Source organism: Equus caballus, chromosome 3, assembly GCF_041296265.1.
Source record: "Equus caballus isolate H_3958 breed thoroughbred chromosome 3, TB-T2T, whole genome shotgun sequence".
Lineage (NCBI taxonomy): Eukaryota > Metazoa > Chordata > Mammalia > Perissodactyla > Equidae > Equus > Equus caballus.
The window spans coordinates 118,466,416-118,483,941 of NC_091686.1; the positions used below are offsets into that span (position 1 = coordinate 118,466,416).

The 17,526-nt window shown below is 48.2% G+C and overlaps 1 protein-coding gene across 1 annotated transcript in view; it reads right to left on the reverse strand.

Annotated features, from left to right (window-relative positions):
- The window catches only part of OTOP1 (otopetrin 1), a 33,375-nt gene extending 17,076 nt beyond the window's left edge, over positions 1-16,299 (reverse strand). Inside the window, exons 1-2 of the mRNA XM_001499357.5 lie at positions 15,907-16,299; positions 4,193-4,329 (exon numbers count right to left, since the gene is read on the reverse strand). Of these exons, the coding sequence (XP_001499407.5) occupies positions 4,193-4,329; positions 15,907-16,264 (495 nt within the window). The 5' untranslated portion in view covers positions 16,265-16,299. The remainder of the gene's footprint in view (positions 1-4,192; positions 4,330-15,906) is intronic.
- Between the last annotated feature and the right edge of the window lie 1,227 nt (positions 16,300-17,526).

A 17,526-nucleotide genomic window follows, 5' to 3' on the forward strand; every position in this document is an offset into this window, starting at 1 on the left:
CATAGCAACACAGAGAAGTTATGTTACCAAGTAAGGGCTCAAAGCCAATACTATGGCACCAGCTTTTGAGAAGAGGCTTTATTGCGAGGTTGAGCGGCGAGGAGACAGGGGGCAAGGCTCTCAAATCTGTCTCTGGGATCCAGAGTTTGGGGCAAAACTTAAGGAGTTAGGGGCTTCTAAGCTACAGCTGGGCCCATGTAAGCTGATCGGCTAGTCTTGAATCAGTCCATATATGGGCAGCTTGGGCTGCCTGAAGCTGGGTTTTCCTTATTGAAGGAAGATTCTTGGTTCCAGGGTCATCCCAGGGCTATGGGTTCCCGTCTGGCACATGTGCAGTGCCGTCTCTGTTACTGAGCAAAGTTTGATTAAAATAACCTGTTTGGGGGCTGGCCTGGTGGTGTAGTGGTTAAGTTTGCCCACTCTGCTTCTGCAGCCCAGGGTTCGCGTGTTCAGATCCTGGGCACAGACCTACACACTGGCCATCAAGCCACGCTATGGTGGCATCTCACATAAAGCAGAGGATGATTGGCACAGATGTTAGCTCAGTGACAATCTTCCTCACCAAAATAAATAAAATAAAATCACCTGTTTTAAGGAAACAAAATTAATTTAAGGTGGTCAATATTTTATGTACTGTTTCATTTATAATTTTTTTTTTCTGAAGAAGATTAGCCCTGAGCTAACATCTGTGCCAATCTTCCTCTATTTTATATGTGGGTTGCCGCCACAGTGTCGCTTGACAAGTGGTGTGGGTCTGTGCCCGGGATCTGAACCCACAATCCCAGGCCACCAAAGCGGAGTGTGCCAGACTCAACCACTAGGCCACAGACCCAGCCCCTCATTTATAACTTTTTTAAAGTGAAAAACCCATAATAGTTCCACACCTCCTGTGTAAAACTTTGACGAGAATGTACACTTGAGTATAAGGAATGGAGGAAATAGATAAAAACAATAACAAATGTTTCCATTAATGGGCTTACAGTTAGATGTATTTTTATTCTCGTTTCCAATTTTTTCAGTAATGTTCTACTATAATTTAAAAATAAATTTTTTAAAATTACCATACAACCTAGTAATTCCATTTCTGGGTACACATCCAAAAAAATTGAAAGCAGGGTCTCAAAAAGATATTTGTGTCCCCATGTTCACGGCAGCACTACTCACAATAGTCAAAAGGCAGAAGCAACCCACGTGTCCATCGATGGATGAACAAAATGTGACCTCTCCATACGATGGAACATTGCTCAGCCTTAGGAAGGAAGGAAATCCTGTCACAGGCTGCAACGTGGATGGACCTTGAGGACATTATGCCAAGTGAAGTAGGGCAGTCACAAAAGACAAACACTGTGTGATTCCACTTAACCAAGGCCCCCAGAGGAGTCAAATTCCTAGGGAGGGAAAGCGGAACGGCAGCTGCCAGGGGCTGGGGGCGGAGGATTCAGGAGCCAGTGTTTAATGGGAAGAGAATTTCATTTTTGCAAGCTGAAAGAGTTCTGGAGATGTGTAGAACAACAATGTGAATACGCTCAGCACTACTGACCTGTACACTCAAAAATGGCTAAGAGGGCAAATTTTATGTTGTGAGTATTTTACAATTTTTTTAAAAAAATACTATATTTTTAAAAATAATGGTTTTCACTCTCCAGTCACCTAATGTAGCAAAGGCACATAGTAAAGTAGAGAATGATTGATTAATTGATTGACTGACTGATAAAATGCCTTAAATTAAGAAGATCCAGATCTCTAACCCACCAAGTAACAGCATTATTTTGAAAACTCACATCTCTCCAGGTTATTCCTCTGTCTAAAGCCTTCAATGGCTCCCCATTGCCCTCCAGATAAAGTCCAAGCTCCTAAGCAGCCATCAGCCCTGACTAAGTGCTCACTGAAAAGTGCTTTACACACATTAGCACCTCCAATCCTCATCATCCCACGAAATAGGCACTTTACAGATGAGAACTGTGAGGCCCAGAGAGGTTAAGAAATTTGCCTGAGGTCACACAGCTGGTATAAGTCAGAGTCAGGTCTGCCCAGAGTCCATGCTTATAAGCCCTATGCTAAACCATGGCTCCATTCTGTGCCCGTCACCCCAGCTCACCTCCCCGCACAGCCCCACACATCTTCTCCCTTGTCATGTAGAAAGACCGCACATCCCCAAAATGTCCTCTTTTAATGGCCTCTTACACACCACACCTCTCTTTCATTGACAGCTCTGGGGCTCTTCCCTGGCAGAAACCACCACTCCCCCCAAAGCTGACGAGAGACCCCCCCTGGCCCTCATCACCGGAGGACTTGGGTCAAGGCCTCGAGCCCCCGCGTTGTCATCGTCTGTTTCTGTGACTGTCTCCCCATCTGACTGACAGCTCCGGAGGGCGCAGCCCGCGGTGCTCACCCTGGTACCCCCAGAACCGAGCACAGTGTCTGCCCGGCTCGGAGGGAAGGAGGGAAGGAGGGAAGTTAGCTCTTTCTGGTCTCACTGAGGCTGTCCACATTGCCGCTGGTGTCACTGTAAGACTCTCATACCGTGAGATTTGACTTCCCTGGAATAAACCCCCAGTTAACCCTTGTATTAGTTTGCTGGGGCTGCCATAACAAAGCACCACAGACAAGGTGACTTCGAACAACAGAAACTTATTTTCTCGCAGTTCTAGAGGCCAGAAGTCCAAGACCAACGTGCCAGCAGGGTTGGTTCCTTCTGAGGCCTCTCTCCTTGGCCTGTAAATGGCTGTCTTCCTCCAGCATCCTCACACGGTCTTCCCTCTGTGAGCCTCTGTCCTAATCTCTTCTCACGAGGACGCCAGTCCTGCTCTATGAGGGCCACCCATAGGACCTGATTTAGCCTTTAGCCTTAATGACCTCTGTAAAGACGCTATCCCAAACGAAGTCACATTCTGAGGTACTACAGGTTAACACTCAGCATATGAACTGTGTGGGCGTGGCCGGCCATTTCAGCCCATAGCAACTCAAATGCAAGGTGACCCCTTCAAACTTGTCCCCAGGAAGCCACCACGCCACCGCAGAGCCACACTGCTGCCGAGCTCACACGGCACGTCCTCTCAAAGAGCTTCACTTGTAAGAATGTCTGATCTCAGGAAACATCCTAAGGTCAGCGAGAGCTGTCTGGCAAGTCACGTGGGTACACAAACTGGAGACCGCTTTGATAAAGGACAGAGCTCATCAATGGCATCAGTGGCCTTCTGGAGGTGGAAAATTGGTCCCAGAGGACCTTCTTAAACTGGGAATCCAGAAATACTCTGAGCAGCGACAGTATGACTGCGCCACGGTTATGGTCGTCAGGGCGACTCATGTGAAGGAGAATCATCGTGTCTTGGCTGTGGCTTTCGGAAAGTCATTTCTCCTCTCTCACCTCCAGCTTCTGCCTTAGAAATGAACGTGGTGCTCCAACACCTGTTCTTGTGGAGTTGTTGGAGTCATTGCACGAAGTGATAAATGAAAAGTACCTCTGCATACTCTACAGTTCTACAGAAATATGAATTATCACTTTCATTATTAGAGTAACAGGGATCCCAACTCTGACAGCCATCACCAGGGACTTCTGCTAAGAATGGAAGCTATACTGGAGGCCCATCTAAGATTCTTTTCAAACATGAGATTTTTCTGATTCTAAGCTATCTGTTTAAATTACATATAGCAAATCCTTATTTCTTAGCCACACCAAGTTGACCAGTGCTGAGAAGGAACCTCTCATACATTTCTAAAAGAATTTAATCCACAAGTAGGCAAACAAAAAGTGTTTCAATGACCCAGAAGAGTGACTGTAATGGCACGGGGTTTCTTTTGGGGATGATGAAAAAGTTCTAAAATTGATTGTGGTGATGGTTGCACAACCTTATGAATATACTAAACCACGCAATTATATGCATTAAACGGGTGAATTGTACAGTATGTGAATTATATCTCCATAAAGGTGTTATATTAAAATTGCCCCAAGCCTTTTCTGGTGGACCCTGGCTTGGCAGAATTTCCTGACTCTCCATCATGACAGTTCTGCCTCATAGGACTCCCACAAAGATAACCAAGGGGACACAGAGTCCCACTTTACAGTGGAGGCAGCTGAAGACCCGAACCTCAGAGACGGACTCAAGCTCACCGTGTGCTGCCCCCATTTTCTACACCCTGGAGCATACTTAACAGGAACCAAGACGACATAAATAAACATTGTGTGGTTTACCTGCAGCAGAGTATGTACTGCGTGTGTCACAGGGAACACTCCTTCTGTGGCTGATAAACATTCAGAAAATCCAACGAAGTACCCAATTTTAAGGCATCCCAGGATGATGGTAATGACTGCAAACAATGTGATACTACCTAAATTGGGGGGGGGGGGGGTAGAAACGCACACATATAAATAATATGCACTGATGTCATTTCAAAATGAGTTATATTAAACCCTCACGTATAGGGTCAAATGATTTTTGACAAGGGTGCCAAGACCGTTCAATGGGAGAAGGACGGTCGATTCAACAAATGGTGCCGGGAAACTGGATAGTCACATGCAAAAGAATGAAGATGGACCCCTACTTTACCCTATATACAAAAATTAACGCAAAAGGAATCAAAGACTTAAAAGTAAAACCTAAAACTCTTAGAAGAAAATGTAGGGGAAAATCTTTACAAGATGGCTTTGGAAATGATTCGTTGGATATGACACCAAAAACGCAAGCAATAAAAGTAAACGTAGATAGACTGGACTACATCAAAATGAAAAAAATTTATGCATCAGAGGACACCACCAACCCACAGAATGGGAGAAAATATTTGCAAATCATATATCTGATAAGGCATTAGTATCCAGAATGTATAAAGAACTGTAATTTAACAATAACAAAAAAGAAACAACCCAACTAAAAAATGAGCAAAGAACTTGAATAGACATTTCTCCAAAGAAGATATGCAAATGGATAATTAACATAGGAAAAGATGCTCAACTTCACTAATTATTAGGGAAATGCAATTGAGAAAACCACAATGAGTCATCACCTCACATCCATTCGGATGGCTGCTATCAAGAAAAGAAAAGAGAGAGAAAGAGAAAAGAGAAAGGGGGGGAAGAAAGAAAGAAAGAGAGAGACAGAGAGAGAGAGAGAAAGAAAGAGAGAAAGAAAGAAAGAAAAAACAACAACAACAAATGTTGGCAAGGATGTGGAAAAATTGGACCCCTGGCATACTGTTGATGGGAATGTAAAATGGGGCAGCCATTATGGAAAACAGTATGGCAATTTCTCAAAAAACTAAAAATAGTATTTCAACTTGATTTAGCAATTCCACTTCTGGGTATATACTCAAAAGGATCAAAAGCAGGGACACAAAGGGATATTTGTACACCCATGTTCCTGGCAGCATTATTCACAATAGCCAAAAGGTGGAAGCAACCCAAGTGTCCATTGATGGACTGGATAAACAAAATGTGGTCTATCCATACAATGGAATATTATTCAGCTTTAAAGAGGAAGGATAATCTCTCACATGTGAATCTTTCACAAGTGAAACAAGCCACTCACGGATAGACAAACACTGTATGATTGTACTCGGGAGATCCTTAGGGCAGTTAAATCCACAGGGATAGAAAGTAGAATAGGAGTTGCCAGGGCCGGCGGGGAGGGGGAATGGGACGCTGTTTAATGGGGACAGTTTTAGTTTGCAAGAGGGAAGAGTTCTAGAAATTAATTACACAATGTGAATGTACTGAACACTACTGAACAATACTTAAAAATGATTTTTGGTAAATTTTATGTTATATGTATTTTACCACAATTAAAAATAAATATATATATCTATAAAATAAGTTCTACTATTGGCCCGATAATCTGAAGCCAGAAGGCAGTATGACGTCCTGTTTATTACGGTACCCACCCCATGCATATCCCAGGGTCTGACAAATGATACACATTCAAGAAAAGTTTGGCCGAATCAACAGAAGGCCTCTAGAAGCTTTTGGCAAAAAAAGATCAGTCGAAGAATGTCACGGCTCTGCTCAAAAATCTCAGTTCTCTAATCCTAAAATGCTTATTCTTGAGAAGAATAAGGGTGAGGGATATACAGGTACACAGAAAGTCTCTGTACTGCGTTTGCAACTCTTCTGTAAATCTAAAGCGTTTCTGAAATAGAAAGCTTCCTTTAAAACAATGATGGGAGGGTCCATGGTAGCATCAGGGAAAGGGTCTATGCTGGGTGAAGAGAAGAAAGAAAACACTCGTTGATGGTGTATCCAGCATGGCTTTGACAAAAAATAAAAACAAACAAAAAATATGCATACGAAAAAAAGCCTACAAAGGAATATAGCAAATACATTAAGAAGAAACTTGTAACAAACGAAGAAATTAGGGAGAGAAACATAGTGATCATGGGGACTTGACCAACGTCAGCGTTCCTAATCCCTCTTCTGGGCCAACATTGACCACCATTCACACATTCTCTCCCACCAACGGGAGGAAACTGGATCGTGTGTGACATGCATTATGGCAAGAGAGAGAGAGGGCATGAGCTGTAAGTGAGCTATAACCTTACAGCTCAGCCTCAGAAGCCTGCAGTGAAGGGTAATGCAATCGCCTGGCTCCTTCCCATCGCTCAAAGCCTTATAGAAACAACTCTAAGTCAGATTTTATTGAAGCCTGGAAAAACCCCAGTGAAATCAGAAACTTTGTAAGAGTGGAGATTGAATCCCAGTCCTTTGAAATGGTTTGACAAATGCACGGTTCGTTTTGATTACAAAGAGAACTAGCAAGCACAAAGAGAACTAACAAGATGAGGCACAGCAACCTGGTTGGGGCAAGAAGAGCACAGGGTGTAGCCGTGGGCACCTGGGCACCAGTCCCGGCTGTGCCGCTGATGGAACGTGAGTTCAGACAAGTCACTGCTCTGTAAAATGAGACTGGTCCACAGCAGGGGTTCTCAAACTTGAGCGTGCATCACAATCACCTGGAGGGCTTGTTAAAACACAGATTGGGGTGGAGACTCAAAATTTGCATCTTTAACAAGTTCCCAGGTGGGGCAGATGCTGTTGGTCTGGAACCCCACCTTGAGAACCACTGGTCTAGAATATCTCTGTCAGTGACATTTCAAAAGTTCTGTGATAAATACATCATGTACCTTCTCACACTCTTAAAGTCCTTCCTTCCTTCATCTATCTATCCATCCATCCACTTATTTATACAACAAATATTTTGGGGACTCCTACTATACGTAAGGCATTTTGCCAGGGGCTCAAAACAAGATTGGTGGAGAAACAAAAATGCACACATATTATATTGCATAAATTGGGGTGTGCACAAAATATAGAGGGATGAGCTGGCGCCAGACTTCTCATCTGCAGCATGGGAACCAGAAGCCAGTGGATGAGTAGCTAGAGCCCACTGCAAGGAAAGGACTGCAGCTCAAGAATCCTATTCCCAGACAAGATGCGGCCCACCTGTCAGGGAAAAGACAGAAAGGTATTCGAGGATATGCAAAACATAATTTGCTCAACAACCATTTGTGGAGCACCAACTATGATCCAGGCACTGTTCCAGGCACTGTAGATATAAAAAAGTCAATAAAATGAAGTATATGCTCTCGATGGGGAAGACAGAAAACAAACAAGTGACTAATAAACACAGAAGAAATGTCAAGAAGTGCTAAATACATGAAGAAAAGTAAAGCAGCAAAGAGAAGCGAGGCTGATGGTAGGTGGTCAGGAAAGGACTCTCTGAGAAGGTGACAACTGAACAGAGAATAGAGGATGAGGGAAAAATATCATCCACATAACTCGTCTGACAAAGGGCTTTAACCAAACAACCAGTGAACTGGGAGAGAGTCCTCAAAATTGGGGAAGATGAAGAGGAGATGGAACAAGAGTGAGCAATAGACTTTGTAAAAATTGGAGGGGTGAATGAAGGCGTAATGGAAGGAAGGAGGAAGGGAGTGGAGGGGAGGGAGCAAGAGTTGGTGTAAAATAGATGGATGGATGGATGGATGGGTGGGTGGATGGATGGGTGGATGGATGGATGGGTAGGCAGGTGGGTGAATAGTCCAGTAGGTAGGTAGATAGATTAGTAGGAAAGAAAACAAGATAAAAGAAGTTAAATCAAAATGGATGAGGATAAACTATCTGGAAATGTGTAATCTACATGCCCTATAAAGACTTGTGATACAGGATAAAGTTGGGGTTGGTCTGGGTGGGGAGCAGAGACAAAAAACCTTTCAAAGGTCTCATGGTAGAGAGATGGGTACTGGGGGGAAAGGGCAAAAAGAGGGATGCAGACGTATTCTACAGGTCTCATAGGAGTAGAGAGGAAGTGGGAGGATCCTGGAGCAGGAAGCAGTGTGTCTCGCTGGGGGAAATATGTGGTATTTTGTTTTCAGATAAGAATGGGGTAATATATACCTGACTGTGAGAACAAGGAAAAGGAAGAGGGCCATTAATGGACTAGGAAAATCACAATAAGATGTTCAAGTGCTCCAAAAAGTAAACGTGTGGAAAAGGAAAATGACGGAACAATATGTAAAATAAATCATTATAATCATCACAAAGAAAAACAGAAATAATAAAGTCGAGCATATAAACGATTACAGTAAATTAGAATGATCTAAATCTCCCATTAATTAATAGACAAGGATGGGAATGTTGAATTGAAAATAAAACCTAGCTATATGCTCTTTATACAAATCACACTTTGAACAAAGTGATAACAGTGGAAAATAAAGGGGTGGACAAAGATGAACCAGGCAACACAAACAAAAAGAAAGCAGGAACGGCGATATTAATATCACATCATAAGGAATTTAAGGTTAAATGTAATAAAAATAGGATAAAGAATCCTTCTACCGTTATCATTGCACACGAGAAAAGACATAATGTATGAGGAGGAGGTACTAGTCACATGTGCACCCAGATAAAATAGTTTGTGCTTTGTATGTTTACCGTCTGAAAGAACAGAGTGGAAGATCTCAGAACCAGACAGATCTAGCAGACAAAACATAAGAGAGGACGCAGAACTGAATCACACAATCAATAAACTTGGTTTTATAATGTCACCTTGCATACCTCAAAAAGAGAAAATGTAATTTTGGACGTCCACGGAACAGTGACATAAATCGATTGTGCTATAAAAAGACAGTACAGTGCAGGGGTAGAAGCCGCCGGCCTGACTTCAAATCCTGTTTTTTATCACTTATTAGGTGATGACCTTGGGAAATTACTTAACTTCTCTGTGCCTCAGTTTCCTCATCTGTAAAATGTGGATAATAATAAGATTGCCTATCTCATAGGGTTGTAGAGGAGATTAAATGAGTCACTACATTAAAAGCACCCAGAACAGTGCCCCACACATAGATAATTCTACAAATAGGATGTTATGATCATCATCACTCAACCACAAAGAAAACTTTAAATCAGAAAGTTTACCAGTCACATGACTTGAGAATAATCCTAGCGTCTACTGTTGGCAGAAGGGAGGCCCATCCTCTGTGTTAGGCACCCAGACCCCTCCTAGGAGTCTACAATCTTAAACTGTGGGCTCTCAGAGGTGGACGGTCCCACAGAGTTAGTCTGCATCGCCCATCTCATGCAAGGATGCCTCCCACTGCATCAAGACCAGGGGCCACCTGGCCTCCACCTGGACCAGGGCTCCCCCTCCTCTGGGGAGGCGCCCCATCTCTCAAAGTGTGCCCTACCATCACCAACTGGTGCTCATATTAGAACGTTCTTCCTTACTTCGAACTGCAGTCAGTCTCCCAGAAGTGCCATCTTTTTCCCTGGAGATTCTGTCATCCCTCACTCACTCATTCATTCATCCATGCATTCACTCATTTGATGATTCAGTAAATATCAATGTAATCAACAAATATTATTACATGTCGGGTGCTAGGCTGGGAGCTCAGGATACAATGGGGAGCACATTCAGACAGGATCCCTGCCTTCGAGAGCTCACAATCTGGTTAGATCAATGAACACACTGAATAACACGACCCCCTGCTTGATTAGTGCTGGAAGACGATGAAGAGGGTACTCTGAGAACTCACATCCCAGGAGCCGCACGGGTCTGAAGGGTCAGGAAAGGCTTCCCTGAAGAAGGGACTCTTGTTTGCGGGAAGCCAGAGGAGGGCCTGGAGCTGAGGCAGTGAGGCGGCAGCATTTTCTACCCTGCCGTCTCCACATCCTCTCTCTTCCAGACTGAACATCCTTTCACTCCTCCCGGGCCCCCCTCCTACAGGTGCCCACGTGAGGCTCAAAGGGGCACAAGACACGCCACGTGCAGTCTGACTTCCTTTCCAAGGAATGCCAAACCATCATCAGCTTTTTGGGCAGCCACATGCTCTTGCTGATGCTGAAATCCTGACGTTATGTTCATATTTTCTATTAGACCAGGGATCCCACCCAAACAAACAAATAAGTCAGAAAGTGCACGCAGTTAGGTAAAACTCTCTCATAGTGACCTCAGGCTGGGTCTTGGGGGTCACTGCTCCCCTTCCTGAGGAAATTGCTCGAAACCCCCTGTGCATTGATTTGCTCCAGAATTTTGCTGGGTGTCACTGCTGTGCTCAGTTCTCTACATTCTCTGTATTCTTTCATCTTTTTTAAATTCAGGACATATTCCTATTCCTCCTCTTGTCACCTGATTCCTCAGGGTCATCTTCCAGCCTCCTGTATTACTCCTCTGAAACTTGGGTCACACCCTGAAGACAGAGCGATCATTCTGAAATGCAAATACAATCACATCCCTCCCTCTCTTTAAAATCTTCAATGGCTCCCCATTACCCACAGGACAAAGCCAAGGTCTGAAGTCTGCGTGTAGGGTTCTACCTACCACAGATCTTGCCAGCATCTCTGGACTCGCTCCAGACTCCAGCAAAAACAAAACATCCTCCTCTGGGGACCCTTCCCTAAACCTCCAAACCCCCTCATGCCCAGGCTACTCTTTTGCCCACCCACCCACCCCTGCACATCATAATACTGAATAATTTATTTCATAATAATAATACATTTCTCTTACTATGCGCCAGAGGCTTCTCTAAGCATTTTATATGTACTAACTTACGGATTCTCGTAACAACCCTATGTGACAGGCAGTATCAACATCCCCATTTTACAGATGAGGAAACTGAGGCAGAGAAGAGGATCTATATGCCCTGCACAGGGGCCATGCTCTCAGACATCATGCTCCACTGCCCCTCATCGTCTGCACCGTCCTCGCCCTCTCCTGCACCTCTCCGTGCAGGGCCTGATCATTCTGGCATCCTCAGAGCCCAGACAGGGCCTGGCACAGATGGGAGCTCAGTCCAGGCTGTGGAAGAAAACCAGACCCAAAGGTCCTGCCCAGCCACCTCAAAAGTTGTCTCCATGCTGTGGGCTCGGCTCCCTTCTCTGTTGCTCTCTGCAAGTTCCAAAGATCCTCCCGCTCGATGGAGAAGACAGGAGCCAAGTGTAAGTGAGGGGGTTTGCCCTCTCGGTCGCCTGTGCTATCATATCGTCCACCCCAAAGCGAGGAGCTTGTCCCCCTTCTCTTTCTCACTCTGTTCGAATATTTCCAGAGATGGGGGCTCAGCCCTCCTCCTGAAGCCCCTTCAGCTTGCTGGTCTGGTAAATGGGCGTGATAACACCCACCTCGAGAGGCGCTGTGAGATTGAGACACTACGCCAAGTGAAAGAAGCTAGTCACAAAGATGACATGCTACGTGATTCCATTTGCAGGAAATGTCCAGACTACGCGAATCTAGAGACAGGAAGCAGATTAGTGGTGGCCTTGGGCTAGGGGGGAATAAGAGGTATAGGGGATGACAGCTGAAGGGTGCAGGGCTTCTTTTTGAGATGAGAAAAATGTTCTAAAATGGACTGTGGTGATGGTTGACATGTTTGTGAATATACTACGAACCATTGACTTGTGCCCGTTCCATGCGCGAATTGTGGAGTATGTGGACTACATCTCAATAAAGCTGTCTTTAACAAGAAGGCGAAGAATTGCTGGGGCACGCTGACTTGGGGCTTGCTATACCCATAGCAGGGACAGAAGCTCCAGGAAACGAGGAGTGTCTGGAAGAGGCTGTGTCTGCCGAAGAGTGAGGCTATAGGAGGAGCACGCATTCTGAGGAGGAAGAACAAAGTGCAGCCTGGCTCGATGTTCAGGAACTCGCTGCATCTGTCCTGAAGTCAGCAGGCGGGCTGGAATCCCACGAGGACCCAGCCTGACCGCTCCCTCCTCTGCGGCACCGGACGCTGCCGTGTGACCGCACACCAGGTTTTGCAATCCGGTCGACCATCCTCCGGTGGTTCCTCGCGAGTCCTGGCTGCACTACCAGCCTGTGGGCTCCCTGAGCAGCAGGGACTCCTGTTGCATCTTTGAGTCCCTCTCCTCTGCTCTCTGCCACCATCCCCATGACGCCTGCCCCTCTTCACACATGTCCTCGGTCCCATCTCTCTTAGCAACCTTCACTCTCTCACACTTGGGGACAGCCTGTTTCCAAAACCCATCATTGTGTGTCCGACCTTTATCTCTACAACTTGCACAGCCGCCACCCCGGGCTGATCTTACATAAGCAGCTCACATCTGCCCCTTTACTTCCAGTCCCTTAAAGGACGATGAGCATAGTGCTCTGAGCAGCCCATTTCCGGGGATGGCGTGCTGGACAGAGAGGCAATGTGTCATACACACAGGTGTGCCAAATTTTAAGAAAAAAGCACTACATAAAAATCTGACTTCACAAAAGGAGTAAATTTGGGGGTGACTATTCACGCGCACAAAGAAAGAATTGCTGTGACAAATAACTGGGACAATGCTTCTAATGTACCAGCATTCCGAACCACCCAATAAATATAGCTATTACTCTTATCGTTGTCATTCCCATAACTTTGTGTTAATAACACTTCCCTGGGCTTGAGACAGGACAGAAACAAGAAAAAAAACTACCTTTACCACTGCAGTCTTGTAAGAGACTAGAAACAGGACAAAAGCAGGCCTCTGGTAATTAATGGGAGGAAGCAGCTATTCACTGGGTTTTCATGTCACTGCGCATGACATAAGATACAGCGCCTGTGGTCATTTCTTCGAAAAAAAATCAAGGCCTTTAGTTAGCAAATAGAGGAGCTGGATTAATAATCCACCATCTCTATTGCATTTTTTTTTTACATAGGTCAATATTTTGTTCCAAAGGAAGTCTTCACTTTCTCACACCCAGTAGGTGGAATAGAATGTTTCCCGCTTGAAGAAATGCCTCACAGCCCATAACAAAACCCAAGAACTTTCTCTGGAAAACCTCAGTGCCTGGAATGCCCCAGGCTGGCTCTGTCTCAGAGCCCCAGACGTCCAAGACTGTCACAGAAGCCAGGGCAGAGCTAAGTCAAACCCGTCTTTCCAGCTACGATTCCAGAGAAACCCAGTCCCTGCTGGGGCTGAAGGCACTTCCCTTGGCACCGTGGCCTCCCGACGCTCCTTTGGGATAACTGGCCTCCTCTTCTCTGACGAACTGTGGCTCTCTTACAGGGATGGAGAGGGCTTGGCCAACTGTGCTCCCTCGACATCTCCCAGCTCCTCCCTGAGAGGCAGTCAGGATTCTCATTTTACTGCTGAGGAACCGGGCCTCAGAAAGGTGGCAGTAATATAGCTGAGGCATCAAGTCATGCCTTCCAGGGCCAGCGCCACTTCCACCACCCACATGCCTCATTTGAATGGTTATGTTATTGAGGCAACTTGCTGAGTGTCGAAACAGCCACTATTTATCGAACACCTACTATGTGCTCTCTCTCTATTGCCTCATTTGTTCCATCATTGGTTGGGGTCAAATAGACATCTCAAATGTAACGCATCCACAAGAGAAACCTTGATTCTGCATCCCCACTCCTGCTTCTTCCTCTGTCTTCCCAATCCTGGGAAATGGCACCACCCTTCACCAACTGACTCAGGCCCCAGTGCTTGGAGTCTTTCTGGAAGGAGGGAGAGAGTGGGGAAGATCAGGGAAAGAAGGATAAAGGAAGGAAGGGAGCAAGGAGAGAGGAAGGAAGGACGAGGGGAGAGAAGAAGAAAAAGAAAAGGAGAAAAGGAGGGAGAGAGGGAGGGAAGAAAACAGAACAGAAGGGGAGGAGAGGGAGGCAGGAATGAGGAGGGGTGAAGGAGAAAGAAAGGAATGATGAGGAGGGAAGGAAGGAGGGAAGAAGGAAGAACCAAAGGATGGAGGAGGACGAAGGGAGGGAGGGACAAAGACAGGATCCTCCCACTATAGGAAAGCATAGGTCACAGCCAGTGTGCGTGGTATTTTTAGCCTAAGTTAATATCCTCAAAAGACCCTTTCATTGCCGTTTGCTCGTTTGTTTGACATGGCACTGGATTCACTGCCATTGGCAGAGTCACAAAGCCACGAACCTCCCTAAAACAACCATTTCCAGAACAGGAATTTGGGCCATCCTGGAGTTGTGTGCAGTTTTTCCAAAGGCAACATGAATCAGACACAGTCCCTGAGCCCGACACCTCAGATCTCATCCAGATGACAAGGCTCATACCCACTCGTCACAGCACAAGGCAAAGACCGACAAGGAGCAGAAGAGCGTTACACAGAGAGAGCCGCGGCGGCCTGTGGGAGCGAGAGGGACGCCTGCCAGGCACGTGCAGAGGGCAGCGCTGGGGCCAGACCTTCGAAAAGGGAATGTGGGTGCGAAGGACGAAAGTGCGCTGGGCACCCACCCCATAGCCAGCAGACATTGGTCCTGCCAAGTGTGTGAGTCCCATTCTACACATGCTGAAACAGTGGTGGGGTAGGGGACTACAGATTAAGTACCCAGCCCAAGGGCATGCAAGGAGAGTGAAAGCCACACTAGAAGGGAGATTTCGATTCAGGTCTAACATGAGAATTCAAACAGAGATGTGCTACGTGTGTGGACCACTCCGAGCGAAATGTACTCAGCCTCTCCTATGAAGATTTCTCAGACAGCAGCTTTCTCCGAAACTAGACTCCCCATGCCTCCTCCCTTTGACCAGCATCTTGTCTGTCTCCCTTTCAAGAGTGAAAGCTCCTTGAGGAGTGGACTGTTTCTATTTTGACAATGTGTCAATCAACAGGTTGTGAATTCCTAGCAACCGACATTGGAATTCAGGAATTCAGACATTCTCCCCACTGTCTGGAGGTTTATCCACTCATTCCTTACTTCACTCATCCCAAATGCACTTTCCTACCACCTGTTCTATGTCAGGACCTGCAGCAGTTCTAGGACCAAGAGACGAGCATCACAGAGCTCCCCATGGCAGTGGAGGGGGCAGATGTGTCAACAAGAACAACGGTGTTTACCCAGGGCACAGGGAGGGGTGAAGTGGGGCCAGAACCATCAAGTGGGGGAGGTCGGAAAAGCTTCACTAGGGAGGATGGGGTGTGGCCTGGATCCTGTCTTGGAAAGCAGGGCAGGTGGGAGGCATTTAGGAGGAGGGAACCGAATATGCAAAGGCACAGAAACATGAAATACTGTGATGGGAACCAAAAGCCTTTGAGACTGGAGCACAGGGTGAGGGGATATACCTAAAGAGGTCATCTGGGGCCAGATTTTAGAAGGCCTTGAATGCCAGGAAAGGGACTGTGGTCTCCAGCTTGGGGGCAGAGGAACCATGGGAGGGCTTTAAGTCAAGGAAAGATGTGAACAGGTTTGTGTAACTGTAGCTCTAACGATGGAATGTAAGGCAAGAGCCTGAAGGCAGAAAGAAGAGGCTACTGCAATAATCCAGGCTTAAGGAAGAGCGAGAAAGAGAGAAGGAAGGGCAGGAGGGGCGAGCCAAAAAGGATGCTCAGGAAGAGGGAGGCAGAAAAGACAAAAGGGAAGAAGTCAAAGGAGGAAAGGGCGCACGGCTGCTGCCAGGCTGCAGCTGGCGGGCGAGCAGGCTGGGTTCGCGGTGCGCTCGCTCCCGCGCACCTGCCCGCCGGCTGGGAGACTCACCTCGGAGCCAGCGCGCGCCGGCCTCCGTGTCCTTGAGGCGGATGAGGCGGCGGTGCGAGGAGCTGTGGCGCACGTACCACAGCATCCAGAGCAGCTGCAGCAGCATGAGCGCCGTGAGGAAGCAGAGCAGATGGCTCTTGCCCACGCCCGAGGCGTGCACGGCCCAGGCCAGCAGGAGCAGCAGCCCCGCCACGAACACGTTCAGCCCGTACTGGCTGCTCAGTGCCTCGGCCAGCTTCTGCGGGACGCTGGCGCAGACGGTGCCCCGCCGAAGAGCCGGGGACTCCGGGGACTCTCTATCCCCCGCGCTCTGAGCCGCCTGGGGAGAGGCAGGAGCCCTCTGGCCCTCGGGCATCATTGACTGACCCGCACCGAGCCTAGTCCCTGGAGTGGCTGCGGCCCGGGCCCCACCTGCTGCCCTGACCCCTGCCCTTGCCCTGACCCCTCTGTCAACCAGCCCCTCACTCCTGCTCCCCCCTCCAGTTCCTGCCCCGACGCCCTCTGAGAATCGGCCCCAGTCTCCTAATCGCCGTCCGACGCCTGCTCTCCCCGCTTCTTCGCCCTGCACTGGGTCAAGGTGCCCGCCCGGTCCACTTACCACCGTCCCCTACCCGTTTGACCCGAGCTGATCCCGGCTGCTTCGTGCTCCCCAAGGCGCACTGCCCCCTTCCTCTTAGGGCCGTTCCCCGCCCCTGATGCCTCCGACGAGGGTCTGCCCTGCAGAACCCCCGCGCGTCCTCCCGCAGCCCTCCCCGCGCGCCCCGACCCCTCCTGCTGTCAGCAGCCCTCTCCCCTGCGCCCACGCCGGCAGACCCAGCCCTGCCAGGGGCCCCGGAAACCCTGGCTGGCTACAGGTGCCTCCCGCCGGCTCCCGGTGTGAGGGGGGAGCCAAGGGGTCGCGCCGGGCGGCCCGAAGGAGTGGGCACCGGGGCGTGGTTGCGGCGGAGCAGGGTGTCCGGGGCTCCGCGGGTGCGTGCCCGGCTCCTGAGCGTCTGCCTCGCGGACCGGAGAGTCTCGGTGAGCCTGGAAGCGTCCGCGTGCGTGAGTCTGTCTGTCCTCGTCCCTGCGTATTTCTGCGGTATGTTTTCTCTGTGCGAGTCTGTCTGTCTGGCCATCTGTCTTCGGGTGTGTCTGGTTGGGACGGGCGGGGGTTGGGGGTGGGGGGAGCGGCGTGCCGCAGCGCCCATCCCTCGATCCATGAATAGGGGGAGGAGGTGTCTTTGTTTGCGTCTATGTTTGTCTGTCGGTCTGATGTACTTGTGTGTCTGCCAGGAATGCCCAGATCAGGAGCCAGTTCCCGAGAAAAGAGATCATCTCTCTCCCTCCTCCACGGGAATGGGGAGCTGCTTCTGGACCGAGTGGAGCTGGGGGTAGGGGGCGCCCAGGGTCCTCCCTGGAACCGCGGGCACCCGAGAGCCTTCCTCAGCCCCTCTAGCCCGCCGTAAGATGACCGTCGGCCAGGGTGCCCAGCTTAGATGCCTCTAAGAGGAGGTCCTGGAAGGTTCTGCAAAAGAGCTTCCTAAGGGCAGGCATGGCTGAGGGAGGGGCCGTAGCCAGGAGTTGGGAGGGAGCCACTGGGGGTTTGGAGCCTCGGAGAGGGCAGGCATGCCTCATAGGCGA